This window comes from Symsagittifera roscoffensis, chromosome 4 (genome assembly GCF_963678635.1).
Source record: "Symsagittifera roscoffensis chromosome 4, txSymRosc1.1, whole genome shotgun sequence".
Taxonomy (NCBI): domain Eukaryota; kingdom Metazoa; phylum Xenacoelomorpha; order Acoela; family Convolutidae; genus Symsagittifera; species Symsagittifera roscoffensis.
In genome coordinates, this window is record NC_087065.1 from 65,034,776 (window position 1) to 65,053,167 (window position 18,392).

General features: G+C 46.4%; 1 protein-coding gene across 1 annotated transcript in view; it reads right to left on the reverse strand.

The window, feature by feature from the left end:
* Nucleotides 1-9,308, reverse strand: part of LOC134844989 (transformation/transcription domain-associated protein-like) — an 87,094-nt gene extending 77,786 nt beyond the window's left edge. Inside the window, exon 1 of the mRNA XM_063861817.1 lies at nt 8,987-9,308. Within this exon, the coding sequence (XP_063717887.1) occupies nt 8,987-9,308 (322 nt within the window). The remainder of the gene's footprint in view (nt 1-8,986) is intronic.
* Nucleotides 9,309-18,392: the final 9,084 nt, after the last annotated feature.

Sequence of the window (18,392 nt, forward strand, 5' to 3'; positions counted from 1 at the left end):
CAGCATGTCCATGGAGTTGCGGGCCGTGCCGCAACTCTCCTGTTCCAACAGCCTCGGTTTGCAGCAAGGTAGCAAGTCCACATTAACTTTCTGCTCCCGGTTCCTGCAAAAGCTGTTGTGAAGACATAGGCTCACGTTTCGTTCTAGGTCAGCTCTTAAGACCTCTTTCTTCTCATCTTCAGTAACACAAGGCGTTCCAGCTACCCGCTTCACCGCTGTGGTGACCGCGTTTCTGTGCGTCAAGAATGCTCTCATATAGGCTCCTGGTCCTATATCTAGCTGGAAAGATTGATAGGCTTCCGTGTTCCTCGACATATGACGCTTCGCGCGTTCATACATCCATGACGTCATCACTGCACGGAACCAAGGCATCAATCTTTGCCTTGACCATATTCTTTCAATGGCTTTAGGTATCCTCAGAACCTTGCAGGTGGTTCTGAAAAGATCCAATTCACGACTCATCTTCACGTTGCTCAGCTGCTCAGGAGTCGGCACGGCCGTCTCCTGCTGACTTGTGTCCGCGTTAGCCTCCAGCCATCTCATCAGTCGGTTTCGACCTCTCTCGGCGGTCCCGGACTCACCGTAGGCCAACATCAACACGACTTCTGTAGGGCGATTCCCTCGACCCTCTCGTCCTAGTGCATTGAGGAGTGCGACCACAAACATCGCCAACCCCGGGTCTTCTCGTGTGAAATCACAATCGATCAGCCGCTGATAGATCTCGTCTAGAGTCGCTCCTAGACTCGCTGAGAGGAATTCCATGAGTTCGTTCGTGTCACCCATTTCTTATCGTGTTGATTCTTCTTGTCGTGTCGTGTAATTTCTTCGTTTGATTCAATGAATTCAATAAACAATCTCCGATCAATCAAGATCTAAAAAACAATTTGAGACTTAAAACTATCATTTTTAGATTGAACATCAATCAACTCTTTAAAATTCTTCATTGGAATTCTCTTTTTCAATTCTGATTTAAAATTCTAGCACCAGGGTGGATCGTCCACCTGTATCTGCGTCAGGGTAGCACAAATGAGTGCTGTCACCTCGATGACCTGGAGTACTCCAGGTCCTTTATGACATAAAACATAAAACATATCATAATAATAACATAACACATAAACGTCACATACCTACACTATCACTTAAAAACATAAAACTTAATCCTAATCTAAGCTTAATCCTGATCTCTGTCAAGTTGACTTAATAAAAATCACTTACCGCTGAATGCATTTCCTAGCATATACTCAGATAGTATTTTTTATGTAAGTAAACTTCTATGTCAGTTTCTGAAAATATCACATGCACAAGAGCGTACAACTCTCTCGGGTGTAGCTTCCCTCTATTGGGATCATAAACTGGTAACGAGAGAGAGGTCACACATCTCTCAACCAGGAAATCCCTAAGTCGAGTCAAGGCCAACACCAAGCTCTCCGGATTCTCGTGTTGCCTATCAGTAGCTTTCGTAACCAAAAAACACAAATATTTCCCTGGTATCTGTGATGCGACAGGGGGCAACGCTATCATTCCTCCTACACCAGGCCTCTGTTTCCACAAAAACTCGATATTCTTGTACTCTCTTTTAAAGTCAGCTGCTAGTGCTGTTTTGAAGCTTACATCCGCCGTTATCGCTATGGCACATCTACGTTCCGTAAGTATGAAATCGCTGTCCGTTATAACGATGTTGCTTGAATAATGGTTTGGTAAGTCAAAATAAGATTCAAAAATTCGTCCGAATGGTGGTTTTTTAGCATTTTCGCCTTCCGTTTCCAGTTCTCCGGTTTCTCTTGCCGATTTCAATTTTTTTTATCAGATTTTCGGTGTGGGTGAGTCCTACCCCCACTCCCCGGAAAAAAGTATCCATCGACGTCCCCGTCGATCGCCCAAAGTCTAGGAGATCGAGGTTGGATTGTGGAACACGTAGAGGACCATCTGGGGCGACCCAGTCGGACTCGGTATTTTCATGACTGACGTTTTTGATGCCGTCTTTATCGACGTCCTGAATTGTCAGGATCGTCTCTTTTGGATCTGTCGGCAGATCATGGAGCCATTCGAGCACCAGCAGGTTCGTTAGTTCTTGCTCATGAGTCTGTTCCGCTTCTGGTTCGAACTCCACTTCTGGTTCTGATCGATCGTCGATCCAATCTTGATCCATATCGTTCACAAGGTCAATTTCTTCTAGCATCGCCACTTCGTCCAGTCCCACCAGCGAGTCTATGACATCATTCACTACTATCCTGTTTACAACGAAGTCCTCGCCGTACGGATTGTATTTCTTCTGGTTTTTTCCTCTCTTGCTTTGGCGTGTTTCCATAGTGAGAGGAAAGTCAGGCTGTATTCCTTTGTCAATTTCGGTTTGTTCCGGGCAGTCCCAGTCTTCTTCGGCATAAGGTAGAGTTTCATCGTCCACCTCTACTCGCTCGGTCAACTCGAGATCCAGTGGTAGATCGCAATCGTCCACCACCTCATTCCCGTCGTTCTTGTCGCGAGTACCCCTTTCATTCACTTCACAAGCAGGATCCACTATCAAATAGTCTCCCTCTTGCATGTCCGCTGGGATGCACCAATCCTCTGACGAGGCATTGTGTGGTTTGATATTCTCGTAATGAGCTGCTCTTCCAGTGCTCAATCGATAAAAACGACCTCCTTGGTGCACCTCTGTTATCTGAAATGGACCACGCCATTTCTTTAATAATTTCTTGGTTCCTTTTGGTGGAACCACTTCCTGGAACACCCAGACGTAGTCGCCAACTGAGTAGGCTTTCGCATCAGCTGTCCTTTTGTCAAACCTCCTTTTTTGTCTAATTTGCGCCTGTTGCGTATTCCTCCTGCATAAGTCATTGAGATCCTGCTGTCTTCTAATAACATCCCGCACGTACGTTTGCGGTGCTGTCTTCTTCCCCTCATATTCAGGGTAGAAAAACGTCAACGGGAGCGCTTTTTCATGACCCGTTAACATCATGTGCGGACTTATTCCCGTGGTGGAATGCTCCGTGCTGTTGTAAGCACCCATCACTTGCGGCAGGTGCTTGTCCCAGTCATCCATGTAACGCGAGCAATAGACTCTCAGCATGGATACCAGTGTGCGATTTTGCCTCTCGACTAGGCCATTCGTTTGCGGGTGATAAGTGGTCGAGTGGGCCTGCGCTACCTGCGACCTTTTCATCAACTCCTTCGTGAGATCGCCCACGAATGCTTTGCCATTGTCCGATTGGAACGTGATGGGGCAGCCATGCCTCGCTATCCACACATTTATCAAATGATCGCATGTTTCTTCCGCCGATGCTGTCATGCAGGGTGCTGCCTCCGCATACTTCGTAAAATGGTCGATCATTACCAGCACCTGATTATAGCCACCTGATTTTCTGATGATCAATTTGCACCACTTCGTTGAAACCTGACGACTCTATTGACTGTAGGGGGAACCTTAGCTTCCTGGGATCCTTCGCCTGCTGACATGACAGGCATGCTGCAATCCACTTCTCACAAGCCTTCTTCAATCCCGGCCATTCAAATCGTTTCTGTATCCTGTTGTACACTTTGTCCACGCCTTGATGACCCATCTGATCATGTGAACGAAAGAGCAATTCGGTCTGGTACAACTGTGGTAACACTATTGAATTGTATTTATAAAGGACCTTGTCCTCCTCCTTGCGCTTACAGGCTACGATTCCGTCCTTATTCAGGTACAACAAGTCGTTTCGCTTCAGGTAGAATTGCTTCAGGATTTTGTAGCTGTCTTCTTCCAAGTCTCCCTTGTCAGGTGCTCCATTCTCGATCCATCTCTTGAGACTGCTCGTCATTCTATCATTTCGTTGAGCCCTTAGGAGATCCGACAGCCTGTACCTGGCTTTCAAATACGTCTTCACCACGTTCATTTGCCCACTCATTATCTCCGGAGCATGAGCATCGTCCATCAACTTGACACACCATATCTTTTTCAAAGGCGTCGCTTCCTGCACAGATGGTTCCAGATTGGTACGGACGACCGTACCATGTGGCAGCAATCTGGTTGGGCGTTTCAAAACTGCTATCAGCTCGAGTTCGTCTGCAGCATTATCTACCACAGTGCCCTCTTCATCTGAGGTGTATCTGTCCCTGTCTGGATCCTGATGTGTTTCTCGGTCCAGCCCACGCTTCTTCCAGTCTACCAATAAGGAGTGGATCGCGATCTCTGACATATCGGAGTTGGAAGCTGTTTCAGACGTGTTGTCCCAGGACTGGTGTTTCGAGTCAACACGTGAGTCGACTGATTCCTCAACATCATATTCCAAGTTGTCTGAGATGTTTCTCGACTCCCCGGACAAAACTCTGTCCATCTGTCGCTTCAAACCCGACTCCCCGGACAAGATTTTGCCCCTAGGTGGTCTCGTCAACCTCTCCCCGGACAAGTCGTCCTGCACGGGCTCAAAGGTGTCTGACTCCTCAGACGAGTCGTCTTTGACTGGCTCGAAGGTATCAGACTCCCCGGACATTGTCTCGTCCACGGACGAACAATCTGGGCTCGGCTCGTATTCTTCTTTTGCATCCGTGAAATGCACTCTCCTCGTGAAGCTAGATTTCGACCTGATCCTGACTTCCTCAGTAGTTTGGTTCTGATTCAGTGTTCCATATTCAGTGAACGAAGTTCTCAACAAGACCTCCTTCGGCATCGAGCTCACCAGCTGGTTGACAATCGACCTGCAATCCCGTTCAACGCCTCGGCTGCGAATGGACACTGGCCTCTTCTCTGTTCTCTCGGTGACAGTCAACCGCTGCATGGTCTCCATCCATTCACGATCATGCCTATCCACTTCCCTGTCCAGCAAGTCACGGAGTTTTCTCATGACATCCGGCGCCACGTTCACCGTCTTGTTCAATAGAGCCATGCTGTTTATACCCAGCCTGGTTAGTTCTTGATGTACCAAGTTGGATCGGACTAGCAGATCCAACGGAACGGGCTCGCCTCTGGCTAAAAGCTTTATCTCCGCGGCCGTCTCCACTGGAAGGTCAGGGTGTCCAGGTATCGGATGCCCTGACTTGTCTAACCACCTAGTAAGTGGCAGCTCGTCGTAGGTTTCCTTGTCCAGAAAGGAAAACCCGTCTTTGATCTCTGATTGGTTAGCCTGTTTCTCCTCGAGGCGCTCATAAAATTCTGTCTTTTTACTGAGGCTATCTGCGTTCTGGTGCTTGTCACGAGTACGGTGCTCTATGATCATGTGGTATCCATCCAGGCGCACGATCCAACGACCAATGTAGCTTTGGTCAATCGAATAGGTTTTCAGCCAGGCGAGGGCTCGATTATCCACACGTAACTTGAAGGGAGCACTCCCCAAGTAGGCCCTGTATTTTTCCACGAAAGTGATCTCCGCAAACATCTCCGCTTTTGGCGCGCCGTACTTCAGTTCAGTATCACTCAGGACTTTACTCCCGTAGGCTATCGGACGAAGAACCGTTCTCCCGTTCCACTCCTGCTCCTGGTGAAGTATGCCCGATATCGCAACCACTGATGCATCCGTGTCCAGCACGAACATCCCCTTCTCTGTTGGCATGCCGAGGACCGGTGCCTCGCAAAGTTCACGTTTGATGTTTTCAAATGAGACTTGTGCCTCATCAGTCCAGGTGAACTTTTTGCCCTTGTTTCTCATCAACCTCTGCATGGGGTATATTTTATCAGCATACCCCTTGATGAACTCTCGATAATAATTTGCGAATCCCAGAAAACTCATCAGCTGTGTGTCTGTTTTAGGTGCCTTCCAGGTCAGCACCGCTTCAACCGCTTCGGGACCTTCCCTATGAGGTACCGAGCCCTCTTCTATCTCAATCTCGTGCTCTACAAAAATGCAACAACCTATGTCGGCCTTATGTTTCGAAAAAACGTCTGCGTTCCGATTTAGCACCGCCCTGAGCGAATCTAGTTCCTTGTCTGATATTTTACCCTTCAGATGTTCTATCTCAGGTAGGACAGGCTTATTCGCTGCTAACTCTGCCTCCGTCGGCCTCTCAGGAAAGTTGGAACAACTAGACAGCCCATCATCTGTTTCCGACTTCATTGAAAACAATTTCCTAGAAGATTTCAATTCATTTACTCTTTTCATTATACATTCTTGGTTCGCACGCAATGGACATTTAGTTACATCAAACTTCTTCAAGTTCTCCACACTCAGAAAGTCTGTGTTCAGAGGCAAAGCGTAGCCAAGTTTCTTTCCCCTCTGTATTGTCACTGTTGTTGCTTCTGTGTTCAATAACACACTCACACACAGTCCGCTCTGAGTGAGTGAGAAGCTTCTTTCTAAAATAGCCGAGCTTTTACTGTTTGGATTTGGTACCAGACACACCTGCCTGTCATTGCTGAGTTCATTCAAGTTCCTCATCCTAAACGTCGCTACTACGGCTTGGTTCGGTTTTAATCTAACTTTTCGATCCAGAAAGATCGGCACCTTGGCCTGATTAATTAAGATCTTATTAAGGGGTCTTTTCTCATACTTTCTCTCAGGATCCTTGATCCTAATCAATCCGTCATTGAGATCGATGGTGACGTCAAAGTTGCGAACAAAATCCCTTCCTAGGATGAACTGGTCGGATTCATCCAAAATCTCTACTACTAGGAAGCTCATCCAAAGATGTCTTCCTCCGAGCTGCAGTGAGATGATCGGGGTTCGTCCGGCGACATAGATCGCTCCCTGATTGGCAGCTGCCAACCTGATGTTTGTCGGTATGAGATCCGACCTTTCGAAACCCATGTCGGTCCAAGTTTTGACTGGCATGACACTAACCACTGCTCCCGTGTCTAGCAGTCCCTTTACTGAAAGTTGTCTGCCTTGCACGTCCAGAACGTGTGCGGCCAGATCGGCCTCGCAACCAATATGCACCGCATCTTGTTCGAGCATCGCGTTGTGTCCGATTCGTCTGACCTTCAGCTCCTCTTGACCAATGTATATCCGGCCAACCTGATCGTTCGCATCAGTTATGTGAGCTTTCGTGTAGATATTGATGCCATCCACATTCATCAGGATCGGTTAAGGTCCATGGACATCAATATAATGTCCGTCCACTTTCATCAGCCTCGGACCTCCCGTTGTGAGCAGCGCTCGCACTGCCCTGGAGTCCAGTTTGGGATCCTTCTCCTTCAGGTAGTCGGCATAGATGTCCAGGTGGACTAGTGTAATCTCGGATGGCTCACTCAAGTTCTTGACCACCTGGTGCCCTGCGACTGAGATAATGGACATTATTTTGGTCCCCGCCTTCGTCATGCCGAAAGTCTTACCAGATATAACGTTCAGTTTTAGTCCCTGTTTCTTGGGCTCCTCTTTGTCTTCTGCTTCTGTCGTTTTACCCAGGACATTAAGACTTTCCCGAAGATCTGTGCTCTCCAGCTCCGACCTTACCCATTGCTCCACTTCTTTCGTGGCAAGGTCCTGTTTGATATTCTGCAGCGCTGTCCTTGCCGCCAGGCCGTAATCCACCTTGAGTGGACTAGACGACTCTGCTTCGAGGTTCGAGGCTACCACCTCGTCAGGCCATGTCCTAACCTTTTTGGTCGTAAAGGTGCTCGGTGTCGCTTCCTTTCTCCGAGATTCAGCCTCGTTCATCAGACGTGCTCTACTGGCCTTGACACCCGAAAGCGCCTCTTCGTGGCGGGGATGCTTCGCGTCCGCTACTGCGTCCCAAAATTGAGTACAATCCGACTTGAAGTGTCCCTCCAAATTACAGAAGAAACACCTCGGACCATATTTCATGATAAGTCCTCTGACGTACTCCTCATGATCCTCGTCGGTCGCGTCGGCGTCCTCGAGAAAGTAGCCTATGGCCTTCATGTTCTGCTTGTATGCAGAACACGCAGAAACGTGGTGGTCCATCGAACCACAATTCGCACACGACCTCCTCTTGTCCATGTCATCGCGAGGTTTGTACCAACTGGAATTCGCACCAGTGTTTGTCCCGCTATAGTTACCATAATTGCTGTAACGGTTTTGCGCCCTCGGTTTTATGAGTAAATATTCGCGTGACTTCATACGCAAGTCGTCGGGCGTGGGTACCTGGTCAAGCGACAGGGTGAAATGAGTGGCCAACATCGTCTTCAGCTCCTCACTCCTTACTCCATCCATAAACTTCGAAGCAATCGCCAAATTTCGCTCGGATATTCTCTCATTCGGGTTGCTTCTCCTCCTGAGCAATTCAAGGTCGTCCAAGAATTTATCTATTGATTCTCATCTCTCTGACGCCTCTTCTCGAACTTCACCATAGCCTGGTGCCCTTGTACTCCAGAGCCGAAACGATTCAGCAGGATGTCGAATATCTTGCGAGCGCTGTCTCTCTCATTGGCTCTTTTCGCCATTACACAATTTAATGCAGTACCCTCCAGGTTGCTTGTCAGCGCGCTGCACTCCTGTTTCTTGGAGAGATTCTCCTCCTCAAAGTGTAACTTCATCACCTCTATCCAAGTATCAATGCAGCCGTCTGACTCGTCTTTATATGACTTCGGCTTTTTCAGTGTTCTTCTTGACCTCTCTCCTCTCTCGGTTGACTTCGAGAGCTTGGTGATGAATGTTTCAAGAGATCTGTTCAGAGGCTCAAACATCGAGGCATACATCGTTGTGTCTTGTGAGACTGTAGTCAGATCTGGTACTGAACTGACTTGTGGCACGGTTGGCAATCTTGTCTCCGGGGTGGCATCTGCCTCCGGCGGGACTGGATTCGTCCAGCCAGGCCTCTGCGGGGCTGCCCTTGGCCGCTCCTTGTTTCTATGTTCGTAGTTCGTTCTCGAGCCTTGCTGGGTTCTGGCACTGTTGCCCGTACCATCTCCAACATTCGCATTGCGTGAGCGTTCCCTTGGTTGGAACGCTCCTGCCAACTACTCCCATTCAGGATCGCGTCAAGCTTCCGCATCATCAAGTCAGATTTGGCGTCCAACCTCCTTTCCAGGCCAGTCATCGTTTGGGCGTAGGTATTATCATGATCATTCAACAATCGCTCGATCTCTCTTGTCATCCTAGCCTCTCTTTCCTCTGACTCTTTGTTTGCCTGTGCCAGGCTCTCGGCTGGTGAGCTCTCTCGTCAACTTGATCTATCCTCTTAGTCTTGTCTCGCCTTAATTCATCCAGGCCGTTCATCACACCAGCGAACATATCACTTATGTCACCAGCTGACCCCAATGGCGGGGTTATCCCCAGAGAAGACGAGGTCAACTGTGGATGTAGCCTAGTACTCGATGACGCACCGCCCTTTTGCTTGTGCATTGACGTCATTAGTCTGTCAAATGTTGATGATGCTCCCATCGTTATCCCATCTGACATAGGCCTGGTCGGCGAGGCAGAAGACGCCTCCCTGCTCATGTCGTTCCTTGGGCACGGTGTGAAGTTCACATCCGGATGGGTTATTTCCGGTTGGCCGTAACTAGAGGATAGACCTCCGGCTTGTAGCGACGTCACGCGCCCATCGTACAAAGACTTCCAACTTTTCTTTGCCTTCGAGAACGTCTGCTCTTCACCCGGACTCATACTCGACATCATCGCGTTGTTGCTCTGTTTGGCCAAAGATGAGTGTGCACTTGTCGGATGTGAATGTTCCTTTCTCCATTTATAGCTCTTAGTGTCTGATTTGGACATTCCCCTGTACAACACTTCCTCCCGAGGTTCGACCTCGGGACGCTCCGAGGTCTCCTCTGTCCTCTCGGCTTCCTCCCGTTCGAGGACCTCATCTGGCTCAAAGTCGGGTCGAATGAGCGTTCGCTCCCCTTCGTCAAAGGGATCCACCAGCGTTTCGCTCGCAGGCTCGGCCTCGGCGCTCCGCCTTTGATTGCCATCGAGGTTTTTCTCGCTCCTTAGTTTCATTTCGCTCACTGAAAGATCAGGTTGACCTTTAGTCGATTCGTCTTCAGCAAACGCGTCGGAAGCGCTGCTAAACGAGGTTTGGCTACGCCTAGTTCTAAACTTCCGCGTGCTTCCCTTGCTTAGCTTGGGAATTTTAGTAGTCGATCCTAGCGAGTCCCTGCGCTGCATAGTTTTTAACAAAATGAAAGTATTCGTAATTTGATGGCACTGCAAACGTACCACAAACAAGATTTAGTTAAATCACTTAACGCCGTCTACTCGATTCCGTCACTTTCAAAATGTCTCTTAGATCTCTCACGACTAAACTAGTGACTCAGCTAAAGTTACACACAGGGTCTACCCAGTGTTGATATAATGCTAACTCAACCCGGTTGTATAGTATAACAGTATCACTAAGTTTCCACAAGATATAATCGACACACAAAACACAGTAGATAATCAGATAAGAATATCCTACAGGTGACAGCGACCTTTTGTCAGTATCAATTTATCGCCACACAATTTATCAAGTCACTGCTTTGTTAAAATTAAACAATCTTTGATAAAAAGCAGTGATGACTCAGAAACAGATAAATAAAACTTAGTCTTAAAGAAAAAGACTTCCCCCAATCGGAACGATCCGAAAGAACGAAGCCCAGGACACAGTCTTCTCAAGTGGGTGTGTATCTGCCTATTACACCCACCGAGGTCTTCTTTTAAGTGTCCTGCGATTGCCCGAGCTGTCCTACCAAGTAGCTCAAGGCAACCTCTGATCGAAAATTTCTAAAGTCTAGGAAAAAGCTCCCCCACACCCGGAACGCTCCAAGTGCACGAGAGCAGGGAACAACTTTTCTTCTCAAGTGAGTGTGTATTTGCCTAATACACTCACCGAGGTCTTCTTTTATTTGTTCCCGGATTGCCCGAACTTTCCTATTAAGTAGCTCAAGGCAACCACACAACCAAAATCACAATCAAAAAAAAAATTTCTTTGTTCGGGTACTTCTGATACACCCAATGTAGAATCCAAAGTTGATCACGAATTTCCGGGTCAGAATGGGTTCTTATGATCCTGATAAGCACGCCTAATATCCTAATATGATCTTAATTAAATGGATATTTTCCGTTTCCCAAATTGCCACAGAAAGTTTACTCAAGTCTCTAACAAGGAGGATCGTTGAAGGTTTAAGACACTCCGGAGGGTTACCTCGGAGGGTGCCTTGATCACCCAAGTTACTTCGGAGGGTACCTTAATCACCCAAGTTACTTCGGAGGGTCCCCCTAAACTTACTAAGGAGGGTCAATAAGATGCTTAATACGCTCCGGAGGGTTACTTCGGAGGGTACCTCCAAAATTTTCAAATTTTTTGATCTCGCTTAGAAGGTTCTCCTACTAGCTTCAAAAAGCATCAAAACAAGCTAGGAGCTCTCAGGGGAGCTGTTTTAACTTCTTAGGGTGATCTCGTGGAAATTTTCCACTAAGGAGGGTTGCTAAAGGGTTTAGCTGACTCCGGAGGGTCACTTCGGAGGGTTCCCCCAAAATCAAGAAAAAGGGTTATATCACCGCAGTAAAGCCTCTGAAAGCGGTCTACCTGACTTAAAACTAGGTTGGCTGACACGGTCAACCTTCCCAGTTGAATAAAAAGATGTTTTGATAAAATTTTCTGCCGCTCGGAGGGTTGCCCGTGATTTGGACCCTCCGAACCAACAAATCCTAAAAAATTTTTCTTTTCCGAAATAATCAACCCAAAAACGGTTGCGATTCGGAAAAGTGGTCAAAAACGTCGACTTATGGTACCAAAATTATCCCGATCGGATAACTAGTCTTTGAGAAATCGCCAAAAACGCGTTCGTCAAAATGGCCTTTTTCACCACCTATATAGGTTCTGAAAGACTTTTTCCGCAATTCCGGTCAAAAGTGCCTAAAAATACTTGAAATGAGCGTAGCAGCCCTGTACGGCACTGGAATAATGCAAAACATCGGACCAAAATTGGTTTAGAAACAAAAATTTGGCCAAAAACTATCAAATTTGGACCCTCCGATTCCTTCCTTTTCCAAACCTTAAGTCGTTAGCTCTATCCACGGAGCTACTCGGAGGGTTACCCAAAAATTTCTCTAGTAACCGAGCACGTTATGCTAGCACGCTCCTAACGCAAAAAATTTTATTGCTCTAACTCTAAAAACTCAAAAACTCGATCCCCAAAACAGATTGACAAAATACAAAAAATTATCAAAATTTTGATCGAAAAATTTTCGTTTTTCTAACTTCTACTGAGTCTTTGCTCACGCGATTTCTTTAGTGAAGGGGATCGAACTACGTAGCTACTCTCTATATAAAAGCTTTTTGCCTATCGGAAATTTGGGGGTCTACAGTTTGGTCGAAAATTGGTAATTTTCGACAAAAAATGGGTGTTTCTTGGGTCTAAATAGGAGATAAGTAATATATAATAAGGATAATAATCTATTAATAGTCGTTAATAAATAGTACTATACCCTCCTTTGCACCAACGTACTACGACTCGGAAATTTGTAATCGATGGAGGGTACAATCGGACCGCGCCAATCGTGCCCCCCACCACTTAAGTTTTAATGAAATAGTACCCGAACGATACTAAAATTGCTTCAACGATACCCAACAGTCGTTGCGGATGTTGTCGTTGATGTCCCTCTTGAGTGTGGAACACGTTGATCAGCTTGCCACTCTACCCTCCGGCCACCGGCAAAATTACCATTAACGTGCTTAAACACTCAAATTCAACTCGAGGGAGGGTATCCAACCCTTCACCAAAACACACAATCTTTCTATCAGAAACGATATAAATCAATCTGAAACAACAACAAATAGGAAGGTCAGATCACATCTTGTCCGGAAATAACATATAAACTGTCACTTTATGTTTTTTACAGTTTTTGGTCTTTTTTGGATTTTTTTACTGTTTTTTGTACTTTTTTGTTTTTAAATAAATTTGTTTTTGGCTTTTTCTTGGTTATACACTATTTTTGTTTGGTTTTACGCTTTCTCTTTAGTTGTTTTTGGTCCGGGGACCTCGGGACAAGCGGGTTCATGACTTCCCACCTAACCCTCCGGCCCCCGGAATTTTCGGTGTTAACTAAGTTAAAAAGCTAAATTGTACTAGACGGAGGGTACGCACCTTCCCCCTAGTACAACAACGGTCAGTAAGACCTCTAACTCGGGCATACGCCCGGAGCGGAGGGTTCGTCACTGAAACGCTTGCTGATCATGATGGTTTCATTCCTTTAACAGGCCCACCCAGGAGCGCCATATTTTTGTCCGGGGAGTGGGGGTAGGACTCACCCACACCGAAAACCTCATAATAAAAAAATTGAAATCGGCAAGAGAAACCGGAGAACTAGAGACAGAGGGCGAGAATGCTAAGAAACCACCTTTTGGACGAATCTTTGAATCGTATTTTGATCTACCGAACCATTATTCGAACAATATCGTCATAACGGACAGCGATTTCATACTCACATCCGCCGTTATCGCTATGGCGCACGTGCGTTCCGTGAGTATGAAATCGCTGTCCGTTATGACGATATTGTTCGAATAATGGTTCGGTAGATCAAAATACGATTCAAAGATTCGTCCAAAAGGTGGTTTCTTAGCATTCTCGCCCTCTGTCTCTAGTTCTTTAGAGTCAGGGGTTCGGTCAGGGGTTCGAGTCCCTTGTGGGGCGCCATAAAAACGTCTATGTAACATTCGCCCAAATATCACACAGCGACGGAGCGTAGAAAAAGTACCTGTTAACGACTGGCAGGCGTCAGTTACCTTAATTCTACTCGTTTTTCACCGTCTCGACCTTGCCAGTTGATTTTCTGGTCTGTCTAGGGCAAAGTAAAAAGTTACCATTTTTAGGCCATCAGTCAAACGACTTTTGATCAGCTTTCGTTTACATGCGAACACAACCACATAGCTGAGTCTCGGATCCTCAGACTACGTGATTGTCATTAAAAACACGGCTCGAACAACCTATTTTTATATGTTTTTTTGTGACAGTTTTATATTAAATCCATTGGAGATGGATTGACCCTTTCCCTTTTCTATCTACTCATGCTCTGAAATATTAAATAATAACGGTGTTAATTAAGATCTATGACATTATAGCAGCTATATAGTCAGTTTACACAGTCCCTTCACATAGACAGTCTCTGGGGGACCAAGCCTCCGCTCCCGTAATATTCTTGAGATAACACTCTTATCTCTTATTTTTCCTGTCCCGGGAGGGTCCCGTAGTATATTTCTTCCCCCACTGAAGCCTCCTTCTCCACAAATATCCGTCTCTAAGGTTCTTATCGTGTGTTATTGCCACGATAAGAGGCTTCGTAACTTTCTTGCTCGACTGTTCTTCACAATCTCTATCGTGGTTCTGATTTTCGTCTTTTTTACTCAAAATGGCCGTCTTTTTTCTATTTCTCAGAAATGTTCTTCTTCCAATCAAAATTTTAAAAATAAAAATTCCAGAACACTCTGACCCTCCGTCGCAACACTTTTTTGTTCATAAGGCCTTTAGTCACTCTTTTTTATGTCGCCGGAAGGTTGCGCTGTGTCATCTGGCAGAATGGCACAAACGAAGAGACCAAACACTTGAGCTACAGCAGTGGAAACCGCAGAAAAGTCCTTGTGGCAGTCCTGGGATAGTGATCTAAGGGTCCCAACACTTCAGTCCGGGGATAGTGATCTAAGGGTCCCAGCACATGAGCGAAGAGTCCAAAGACTTTCTTGAAGGGTCCCACGACTTTCTCGAAGGGACCCAAGGCTTCAGCGAAGGGTCCCAAGGCTTCACCGAAGGGTCCCATGACTTTGTCGAAGGGTCGCAAGACTTCATCGAAGGGTCCCAAGACTTCACAGAAGTGTCCCAAGGCTTTCTCGAAGGGTCCCAAGACTTTCTCGAAGGGTTCCAACAGTTTCTCGAAGGGTCCCAAGGCTCCAGCGAAGGTTCCCAAGAATTTCTCGAAGGGTCCCAAGACTTTCTCGAATGCTACCAAGACTTCACCGAAGGGTCACATCACTTTCTCGAAGGGTCCCAAGACTTTCTCGAAGGGTCCCAAGACTTTCTCGAAGGGTCCCAAGACTTTCTCGAAGGGTCCCAAGACTTTCTCGAAGGGTCCCAAGGCTTCAGCGAAGGGTCCCAAGGCTTCACCGAAGGGTCGCAAGACTTTCTCGAAGGGTCCCAAGACTTCACAGAAGTGTCCCAAGGCTTTCTCGAAGGATCCCAAGTTTTTCTCGAAGGGTCCCAAGAGTTTCTCGAAGGGTCCCAAGGCTCCAGCGAATGGTCCCAAGACTTTCTCGAAGGCTACCAAGACTTCACCGAAGGGTCCCATCACTTTCTCGAAGGGTCCCAGGAACTTCTCGAAGGGTCCCAAGACTTTCTCGAAGGGTCCCAAGACTTTCTCGAAGCGTCCCAAGACTTCACCGAAGGGTCTCAAGACTTTTTCGAAGGGTCCCAAGACTTTCTCGAAGGGCCCCAAGACTTTCTCGAAGGGTCTCAAGAATTACTCGAAGGGTCCCAAGACTTTCTCGAAGGCTCCCAAGACTTCACCGAAGGGTCCCAACACTCGAGCGAAGGGTCTCAACACTTGAGCGAAGGGTCCCAACACTTGTGCGAAGTGTCCCAATACTTGACCGAAGAGTCTTAACACTTGAACGAAGGGTCCCAACACTTCAGCGAAGGGTCCCAACACTTGAGTGAAGGGTCCCAAGGCTTCACCGAAGGGTCGCAAGACTTTCTCGAAGGGTCCCAAGACTTCACAGAAGTGTCCCAAGGCTTTCTCGAAGGATCCCAAGACTTTCTCTAAGGGATCCAAGAGTTTCTCGAAGGGTCCCAAGGCTTCAGCGAAGGGTCCCAAGACTTTCTCGAAGGCTACCAAGACTTCACCGAAGGGTCCCATCCTTTTCTCGAAGGGTCCCAAGAACTTCTCGAAGGGTCCCAAGACTTTCTCGAAGGGTCCCAAGACTTTCTCGAAGGGTCCCAAGACTTCACCGAAGGGTCTCAAGACTTTTTCGAAGGGTTCCAAGACTTTTTCGAAGGGTCCCAAGACTTCGCTGAATGGTCCCAAGACTACGCTGAATGGTTTCATCACTTGAACGAAGAATCCCAACACTTAACGAAAGGTCCCAAAACTTGAGCGAAGGGTCCCAACACTTAAGCGAAGGGTCCCAACACTTGAGCGAAGGGTCCCAACACTTGAGCGAAGGGTCTTAACACTTGAACGGAGGGTCCCAACACTTGAGCGAAGGGTCGCAACACTTCAGCGAAGGGTCCCAACACTTGAGTGAAGGGTCCCAAGACTTTCTCGAAGTGTCCCAAGACTTTCTCGTAGGGTCCCAAGACTTTACTGACTTTACTGAAGGGTCATAACACTTTAGTAAAGAATCCCAACACTATAGCGAAGGGTCTCAACAATTGATTTAGGTTTTCTAAATTACTAGCTTGACAGTGTTCACCAGTTTTTTAATAACAATTTAGGGTTTTTTTTATATTTAGATTAGATTTTATAATAGGGACTTGTACATATCAGAATTGTAAATAAAAGAAAAATGTATATAAATTGTGAAGAAAACGAGAGTGTCGCTAATGGGGAGGAAAGGAAAAGAAGTTAAGCAAAACCAATCCTCAACGCAGCGGAAGCTAACACCAACAAACCCGAGAGTAATGAGAAAAAAAATTTCAGTGAAGAAAAAAAAACATTTCACCAAGGAACAGAAGACTAAAGAGAAACTGCCAGAAGAACCAGAATTACCGGTCAAGGAAAATGATCTCGAGACGCCAAATGTTAGCATAGATGGAGCGGAGCAAAAGACGATGGAATCAACACCTAAGCCGAATGTGGAGGACCAAGGAAGACAATTTACTTCTCACCAATAGACAATGGAGATGAGATCACTAACAACACACCGGAAACGATACCGGACGATTCACAAAACAAGAGAACGTCGTTCAGAGAGAAGTTCGCTGCGATGGTTGGAATGAAACCAAGAGAGAAAGAAAAAGTGGTAGCAGCGAAAAACATTTGGCACGGTTTCCACGATAGCGACGGAAAATAACCAAGATAAGGAGCAATTCACACAGGAAACAGTGGATAACCAAAAGAAACGAACGATCGAGTCAAGAGCACCTTCGGTGGAGCTGGGTGACTTCATGACAAAGTTGGATCAGATAGACGAAAAGCTAAAGTGCAGCGATTAAGAGTACGAGGAGTTGAAAAAGGAACTTCGACACAACAAGAGTGAGAACCTAGATAACTACTATGTCCTGGCGAGGGCCACTGAAGAAAAGCACAACAAATGGAGATGACCGACAGAGAATGAGAGAAAAATGTCAAAAAGGACATGGAGGAAATGAAAAAACGATATGATACGATGAATGAAAAGTTAAGGAATCTAGAGACCAAAATGGACACAATGAGCAAGGACAAAGCAGAGAGTTCTTGTGTCATACAATCCAAATTGGATGCACTCTTGAGAAACTCTATAGCCTAAGATAAGTCGGTGATAGACAAGCAACCTGGAACTAGAGTCGATTTTGTAGAACCGCAGCGCAAGAAAAGAGAGTCTATACCATTACCACGGAATGACAACAGCATAGGTTCGGAAGTAACCAGGACTACTGTGAAAGGGGGAGCCTCAAACTCGTTGAGGACACCTGGGTATACAAGTGCACACACGGGTGTACCACCAGATGCCATGACATGGGCGAATACCTGGGAAATGATGAACAGGACACTTGAAGCATTCGCCACAAGGAACACAGACTCAAGTGACAGAGGAAGTGGTAAATCCAGAAAAACCTTCAAGAAACCGAAGGAATTCAAAGACGATTCAGCTGGTTGCATTGACACCTGGGTTGAGGTAATGAGACTACATCTAGAGCAAGACAACCTGAATGCTGAGAGGCAGGCCTGCACAGCAATCTTAAGCAATGTAGAGGGCACAGCACTAAAGTGCGTGGTAGCCAAAAAGGAAGAGGAGCGGGATACCGCATATAAATCTTTGAAATATTTTTGAATCGATTTGGATCAGGCATGAAGGGTCATCAGGCAATGATGAGATTTGAAAAGAGAAAACAAAGGGATGACGAATCGATAGACCGATTTCTGGATGATCTTGAGAGCTTGAGGAGAAGAAGCGACCCAGAAGAATCGACTAATAGAAGAAACTTTAGCATCGCTTCAAAGTTTATCGACGGAGTGAAAAGTGACGACTTGAGAATGATGTTGGCAACTTATTATATACTATCGAAAGATAATGCACCAACCCCAGAGGAGATGACACAGAAGTCACGAGAGATTATATGTTAATGAAACCTAAGAAGTACTCATTTTCGGAAAGCAGAAACATGCAAGGGGGAGGCCAACAACAAAGGTCAATATGGTATAAGCCCAGAGATGACATGGAAAAACGAAAGTCGTGTGCGAATTGTGGCTCAGCGGATCACCATGTAGCGGATTGTACCACATACAAACAAGGTATGAAAAGATTGGGATATGCGCCTGACGAAGAAGACATGATTGAAATGGAAGAACACGAGTTTTATAGCGGCTTGATAATCATAATAGGCGCGAAGTGTTTTTTTCTGCAATCAAGAGGGC